The 8,081-nt window shown below is 34.8% G+C and overlaps 1 protein-coding gene across 1 annotated transcript; it reads left to right on the top strand.

Moving 5' to 3' along the window:
- Positions 1-308: 308 nt before the first annotated feature.
- On the top strand, positions 309-5,706 carry LOC100792574 (zinc finger CCCH domain-containing protein 30). The gene is made up of 2 exons (XM_006598206.4): positions 309-762; positions 1,989-5,706. The coding sequence occupies exon 2, from the start codon at positions 2,000-2,002 to the stop codon at positions 4,166-4,168; it is 2,169 nt and encodes a 722-aa protein (XP_006598269.1). The 5' UTR covers positions 309-762; positions 1,989-1,999; the 3' UTR covers positions 4,169-5,706.
- Positions 5,707-8,081: the final 2,375 nt, after the last annotated feature.

Here is an 8,081-nt window from a genome sequence, read left to right as displayed (position 1 = left end):
ATTTTATATGCAGTTATAAAAGTTAAAACAAGAAATATATTGATGATAAGAGATATTAAAAGAATTAATAATTAATAATATTTTTTATTAATATTAAAAACATATATTTAAAACAAAATTAATTACTAAAATAAATAACTTTTAATATTAATAAATTAGATCTCATTAAAAACCACGAAGTCAGTACATACTACCACATATACCTGTCCTGTTAGTCCTTATCGTTCTAACATATGCTACTTTCTAATTGGCGGATTCCAAACCTTCATTTAATTCCACTTAATCATCCGAATCAATTCCTCCACAGTCAACCGTTTCAACCCACTCTCTCCTTCCCCAAACTCTTCCTCTCCCTGCTTTCCCTCTCACCGGCCCTTCCAGTTCCCCCGCTGCACCTCCGCGACTTCATTTGGACTTCATTTGGCGTGCATTTCAGCATCATTTCATTTCACTGCCATTCCGGTTCCCTTCGTTTTTTAAATTCGCCCTAAATTTCGTCGCATTTCAATTTCAATTTCGAAGAAGACGTTACTCTCTCTCTCTCTCTCTCTCTCTCTCTCATGAACGACGCACTTCCCATGTTTCCTCGGTTCTATAGATGGAGATGGAAGCTCTGAATCTCGCTTTCGCCGAATCTCGTCTTCTGTGTTCAGATTTCGCTATTCTCCGTTTGGATTGATGAAAAAAAAAGCCTTTTCTCTTCCCGTTATTTTTTTCTCGTCGGATTTGGAATTCGATCTTCACCTCATCCACTCGTAATCGGTGAGTTCTCACTATTAATGGAAGTTGAAAATCTCTCGATTTTAAACTTTGAAGCTGATTGTGCAATTATAAGAAACGGAATGTTCTTTTTTTTTTTTTTTATTGTTTTTTATACTGTTATATGTGCAAAATGTTCATCATCTTTTTCTGATCCCTAATTTCTGCTTGTGAAACTGGCTGATTATTTTTTATTAGAAATTAGAAATAAATGCACTTTAATAATAATAATAATAATAATAATAATAATAATAATAATAATAATAATAATAATAATAATAATAATAATAATAATAATAATAATAATAATAATAATAGTAATCTGTGATGGGAACAGAAGGAAGTTTTGATGTTGATTCGTGGCCTTTTTTTTCTTTTCATTTTTTGTCTAATTTTTAAATGAGTTACTTTTGCATGTTTTTTCTTCTCCGCTAATTTTGGTGTGGTAGATTCCTGATGTCTGTTAGAGATTTTTTTGGGGAATAAGAATAATATTTATCTGTTTTCCTCTCCTGTTGTTTAATTTTTCTATGCTTTTTTATGACTAGGTTGTAACTTTTATTTATTTATTATTTTGACAAGGTTTCAACTTTATTCTGTTTGATTTGATTCTGATTCTGGATTTTATTCTGATCTGTTCCATTGCTTAAGTGTTACTGGAATATTTGTTTAACCTTTTGGTTTTACTTTATGGATTGAGTATATTGCTGTCCTGCGCTTGTTTTTCGAACTTCCAAGTTTTGTTTATGATGTCTAATAAGTTCATCTGCTACGCAGGTATATTATTGTTGTTGTTGTTGTTTTTAAGGAAACTGCTATTTTTAGGTGATTTTTAAGCATGTTTTCTTTTCGTTTCATGATGACTTCCTGGGGAAATTGATAAACTTGTTGGCCTTGATAGATTGATTAATAGGTGAGACGTTTTTGGGATGTTCATAGAGGTTCTTTTAGTTTAAATTTGTAATTTGTTCTGTCATAGATTTCGAGGGACCCAAATAATTACTTTAAGCTAGAAGTATATAATATAACAATAAAACTTATAAATTATAGGAATCTGTCTGAATTTTTGTAAGGTATAGAGACTTGCAACTACTTTAGCGCTTGCAAATCAATTTTTGTCGATGTTTTAATTTTATAATTGTGGATCTATCTGTCTCTTTTGGCTTTCCTTCTACCTTTTTTTTATTATATCTCTGATCTTATTAAATACCGTGATTATTATCTTCCAGCTATCCGAAGCATGTGCGGTGGTCCAGAGAAATCAAAGTCTCTTTCAACTCCATCTTCATCTGCGGTAGAAGGTTCAACTAACGGCAAAGACATGAACAAATTAACAGTTCATGCTGCAGATTCTTTTTCCTGCTTACTCGAGCTTGCTTCTAACAATGATTTTGAAGATTTTAAGCTAGCTTTAGTTAGGGATGTTTCTCTAATAAGTGAAGTTGGCCTCTGGTATGTTCGCCAGATTGGGTCCAAACAAATTGTTCTTGAGCACCGAACTCCTTTAATGGTTGCTGCTATGTATGGGAGTATAGATGTTCTAAAACTTATACTCTCATGTCCGGAGACTGATGTCAATTTCTCCTGCGGGACAGATAAAAGCACTGCCCTTCACTGTGCTGCATCGGGTGGTTCTGTTAATGCAGTTGATATTGTCAAATTGCTCTTATCAGCCGGTGCTGATATCAGTTGTGTGGATGCTAATGGAAATCGTCCAGTTGATGTTATTGTTGTTCCTCCTAAGCTTGAAGGTCTGAAAGCAACCCTTGAAGATCTACTTTCAGATACTGCTTCTGATGGGTCTATTGGTGAGTGTTTTATTCCAATATCAGGTAATTCATCATGTTCTGATTCAGCTGCTCATTTATCACCACCTGAAAATGGGTTGCCATCCTCTCCTATGGCATCAAAGTTTACTGATGCAGCTGTTAATTCTGTTTCTGAGAAGAAAGAATATCCAATTGATCCATCACTTCCTGATATAAAGAACAGCATTTATGCAACAGATGAGTTTCGCATGTTTTCATTCAAGGTGCGACCTTGTTCCCGGGCATACTCTCATGATTGGACTGAGTGTCCTTTTGTTCACCCTGGAGAGAATGCTCGTAGGAGAGACCCCCGAAAGTTCCATTACAGCTGTGTGCCATGCCCTGATTTTAGAAAGGGGGCCTGTAGGCGTGGGGACATGTGTGAATATGCTCACGGAGTATTTGAGTGCTGGCTACACCCAGCTCAATATCGGACAAGGCTGTGCAAAGATGGTACTAGTTGCAATAGAAGGGTATGTTTTTTTGCTCACACCGCAGAAGAGCTGCGTCCATTATATGTGTCCACTGGATCTGCTGTTCCCTCGCCTCGCTCATCTGCCTCTACTCCAAATGTCATGGACATGGCTGCTGCAATGAGCCTCTTTCCTGGTTCGCCGTCATCAATTTCTTCCATGTCTCCATCTCCCTTTGCACAGCCAATGTCTCCATCCACAAGTGGCATTTCTCATTCATCTAATGCTTGGCCACAGCCAAATGTTCCAGCTCTTCATTTACCAGGAAGCAATATTCAAACTAGCCGATTGAGATCTTCTCTTAGTGCTCGTGACATGCCACCTGAAGACTTGGATGTGTTGCAAGATTTTGATGGCCAGCAACACCTTTTGAATGACTTAGGCTGTTTCTCGCAGCCCCATCCTGGTGGCATTTCAGTGAGTCGATCTGGTCGGTCCAAGACACTAACTCCATCAAATCTTGATGAACTATTTTCTGCTGAGATTTCTTCATCTCCCCGGTATTCTGACCCAGCAGTGGCTTCTGTATTTTCCCCAACACACAAATCGGCTATTATGAATCAGTTTCAACAGCTTCAAAGTTCATTATCACCCATAAATACAAGTGTCTTGTCTCCTAGGAATGTTGAGCATCCTCTATTCCAGGCTTCATTTGGTGTCTCTTCTCCTGGAAGGATGTCACCAAGAAGTATGGAGCCAATCTCTCCAATGAGCTCTCGATTATCATTTGCTCAGCGTGAGAAACAGCACCAACAGCTGCGAAGCCTTAGTTCAAGGGACCTTGGTGCCAACATTCCTGTCTCAATGGTTGGGTCCCCAGTTAACTCCTGGTCTAATTGGGGTTCTCCTCATGGCAATGGAAAAGTAGATTGGTCAGTAAATGGAAATGAGCTAGGTCGATTGCACAGGTCATCATCGTTTGAGCTTGGAAACAATGGGGAGGAGCCTGATCTATCCTGGGTTCAATCCCTTGTCAAGGAATCTCCATCTGAGATAAAAGAGTTGGGAGGTTCTGGCCCTGTTGCATTTGCTGATGGACCGAGTTCAAATCCTCAAGTTGAGTCTGTTGATCATTCCGTTCTAGGAGCCTGGCTTGAGCAAATGCAGCTGGATCAGCTTGTAGTCTAATCAAACTGACCCATTCCATCTTGTGATAGGTATTTCATTTTACTACGTATTCTTTTTGTCAATTTTTTTTTGGGTGGAGCAAGGAGAGGGAATGTAATGATAGTACTGAAGCAAGGAGAGATGGCTACAAAGTTCCCGAATGATAATCTATTTTTTTCCCATTATTTTGTCATTCATTGTTTTACTATAGAGCTTCAGGGGGGAGGGGTAAGAAGCCCGCCCTCTCTCTGGGGTGCGATGATATCCCCGTAAAGAAGATGTTCTTCCTTAAAAAATCTAGTTTCAGGACTCTTTTCTTTCATTTTATTCCGAGCCAAGCAAAACCAAGAGCCTCATTTGTATTCAAGTTCGTTTTCTTGGTAGGAATCTGTTAGTATATTGCTATTGCATGTATAGAAGACTAGAGCGTGTTTCTTGTTAAGGAATTAGAGGTGATCTGCGCCATTGAATATTCATTGCTGGCAGATTGTTTAGATATAGTGAAGGCTACTGTGTATGTATTGGTTATTTTTCAAATTTAATGTAACGGTTCATTTATGGGTATTATTCAATGGAAATTATGAATATTGAAAAAAATAGTAAAACTAAATAAATTAAATTAATGAAATCTAAAAGGTTGAGGGCGGCATATGTATTGTTAGATCTAATCTGGTGGCCTAAGTATATGTTGAAGGATTTGTACGATACATCTTAAATGTGAATCGTACTTTTGGTAAGAACTTTAGTTGGTGGGGTAGTGATAGTATCTATTTTTGGTTCAAATTTTAATTCAGTTTAAATTGAAATCAACTTATGTGTATGTAATATGTAGAAATCGTTGTTAAACACTTTAATGTTACTATTTAATTATTTTCATTAATATGATTTTTAATTAATATTTATTATTATTATTATTATTAGACTATCTCAATTATAATTATTCTTGCAATTTAACTACTATTGATGTCTTTTTCATGTTTAAATTATACTAAAGGTTGTCTAATTTTGTTTGATTTCTCTTACTAATTATTTATTTTTCTTATTTTGAAAAATATTACACTGTTTAGTCTTATAAGAAGGGTTTGTTCTGTTGTAATGAAAAAAGAAAAACAAGGGGGTTATGTGTAAAATTTTAGGTGTTAATTTATTCTAAAAAGATGTTTTATTGGATGCTTTATATAAATTAATTTGATCTCATTGTGAGTGTTTTCTGGAGCCACAACGTAAAATGGTACTGCGGCAATGTTTCGGATAGTTGCTATCTGTGTTGTCTAAACTGTGTAGTGAAAAATGGAGGGAGACGAGCATTTTGGTTTGAACCTTAAAATTGAAGATCGAGGGTTCTAGTCGTGGCGACAGTGGTCGGTGTAGTGCCATAAAAGCAGGTGGGTGCCAAGTGTGATACATGTGCCTAGCTAGATTCAGGATATGGGACCGTGGCAGGTTGACGTGAAGATTGCATTGATTATTGTGTTGGTGGGGACCAAGGTTGGCTTGGATCATATATTTGAACACTTGAAAAGACAAGGATAGATCAATGAAATGCAAGTTTATATGTAGCTACTTATTATGAATGTTTATTTAAATAATAAAAATTTTAAGTGAGTTGGTTCTGATTAAGGCTCAAGGTCCTTATATCAATAATATTCATTAATAAGATTTTGACATCAGTCATAACATAACAGTGGAAATTGAGCCCTCATTCTTGAGGAATGACTATATTTTTATCAACTAGACGAATCTTTATTTGCCACATGTACTTTCTATGAATTGAGTAGTTATAAATTTTTACCATAAGCTGCTGCTTTGTGGGGTCCGAATGAAAAAATGGGTAGCCAGGTACTTTGAAAAATCTCATAGTGCGACTTTTCTTACCTTTTCCACAGGGAAAAGTAAAATACACGACCATGTACTTTGAATTGGTGAATTTCTCTGGATGAGGATGAGGACATGAGGAGTGGACCCACCCACATTAGGTATTGGGGTAATCTGTTGCAGCATGTGCATTATGCATTTTAATCCTGATAGAGCTTGCTTTATTTCGATTTAATCCATTGAAATCACATGCCTCTGCGGACCCAGATAAATAATAAAACACCAAAAGTCCTTAATACTATAGAATATGGATTTAATAAGCATATATTGTTAAAGGTTTTTACACCGTGGACCAGTCAAAAATTATCTTTTGTATGCTACTTTACATAATTGTTTGTGATTAGATTATAATATAAAAATATATTATTATTTAGATAAAATATTAGGTATGAATAAATGGAGTAAAAATGTCACCAGTTTCAGTTCTGCTTTATTAAATTGCTTTGGTGTTTTTGCTTTATCTGAATGTGATTATGAAATACGGATACTGATGCTCCTTGTAAAATGGGTAGCCAGCCAGGTAGGGTTGGGTTAGGCACAGTACATCTCTAGCTTAACTTTGTTCAAAAGCAAAGGTGCGTTTGGAAATCCTTTATATTTCAGCTGAACGGTAGTTTTCCACTTTTTAATGGCAACCCAACTTACGTTTTCAAAAGCAACAAAAGACAAACTTTTACAGTGAAAGCACATTGGACTTCGTGCGGTAGCAAATTTATCAATAAAACAAACATGCACTTAATGCACAAACCTGAGAAGGAGGGAGAGTGTTGAATCCACGTTAAGTCCAACCCAATGGAAATACAAACACATACTTAATGTTGAGGTAACGTCCAGTAAAGATTATATTTTCCATAATTTGAAAGAGATCAAAGGATGACAAGAAAAATGATTAAAAGCCCCCCACAGATTTAGGTACAAGCCTAAAAGGAGTTTGAAGCCTAACATTAAGTGTCCTTAGTGTCCAAAAAATCATTTACTAATGATTTCAAACCATCCAATTTCTGTACCAAAATAATTTTTTCACATGCCTTGCGGTTGTATGCACGATAGAAGGGAATAGAAATAATGAGAAAGTGTAAATGTAATGAGTAAAGCAATGAAACAGAGAAAGAAATTTAAAAAAAAGTTACGGTAAGAGAGAAAGAAATTTTAAAAAGTACGGTAATTGTGAAAATTCGAGTGAAAAAAAGTATATCCGTTTCCAATTTTACTTTACAGACCAGCTCCCACTAAAACAGTATTTTTGTCAAATCTGATAAAGATCTTTAGTAAAAATGCTCCCCACCAAGACATAGCTAGCAATCATTTGGGAACTCTACTAAGCCGAAGCATTTTTTGGGTACATTACTTTTTACATGGCATACATATTATATAGCAGGAGAAATGCTAGTAATAAATTTTGTTAATATGGTCTTTTGAATACATTCCTTATCATTAGTTAACTTTTTTTTTTTAAAATTATGAATTTTTATATGTTTCATTTTTTATTTAATGAATCTCACTTGTAATTTTGTAAATTTTAATATATTATAACCAATAATAGAAAGCGTGATGAAATGAATATGGTGTAGTGTATTGCTACTTGCTAGCATTCCTCTATAGAGTATTCTCTCTAAGGTCAACTTCCAGAAAATTAGTGTTTTGAAAACCAAACCAAGTTCACTGATCGAATCAGAAAATTGGTGAACTGGTCAAATAACTGACTCAAATAAACCATAGACATGGCCTAGAGAAAAATCTGTAAAATTGGTTGAAAATCGACAAGAAATTCATCGTGAGTCAATAAAAAATGCTTAAAACAACACTATTTTGATTTTTTCTTAAAAATTATAAATCAATCTAAACTATATGTCATTTTTTTCTAAATGTAAATTTGTTATTATTGATAAATGTTGATTGTATTATTGAAACTTAGACCTAAGTATTATGGTACATTTGATTTAAACTTTTGTATGTATTTAAAATGTTAATAACCTATAAAATTATATTTGATTTAAATATGTTTTCATATATATAAAATAGTCCAATTTGATTTTCCTACCTAAATTATCTTTTTTTT

Source organism: Glycine max, chromosome 15 (assembly GCF_000004515.6).
Source record: "Glycine max cultivar Williams 82 chromosome 15, Glycine_max_v4.0, whole genome shotgun sequence".
NCBI classification, from domain to species: domain Eukaryota; kingdom Viridiplantae; phylum Streptophyta; class Magnoliopsida; order Fabales; family Fabaceae; genus Glycine; species Glycine max.
This window is presented reverse-complemented; position numbering and strand designations above follow the sequence as displayed.

Bases quoted from the DNA above. Each gene is read 5' to 3' on its own strand.
- LOC100792574 (XM_006598206.4), top strand. From the start codon at position 2,000: ATGTGCGGTGGTCCAGAGAAATCAAAGTCTCTTTCAACTCCATCTTCA.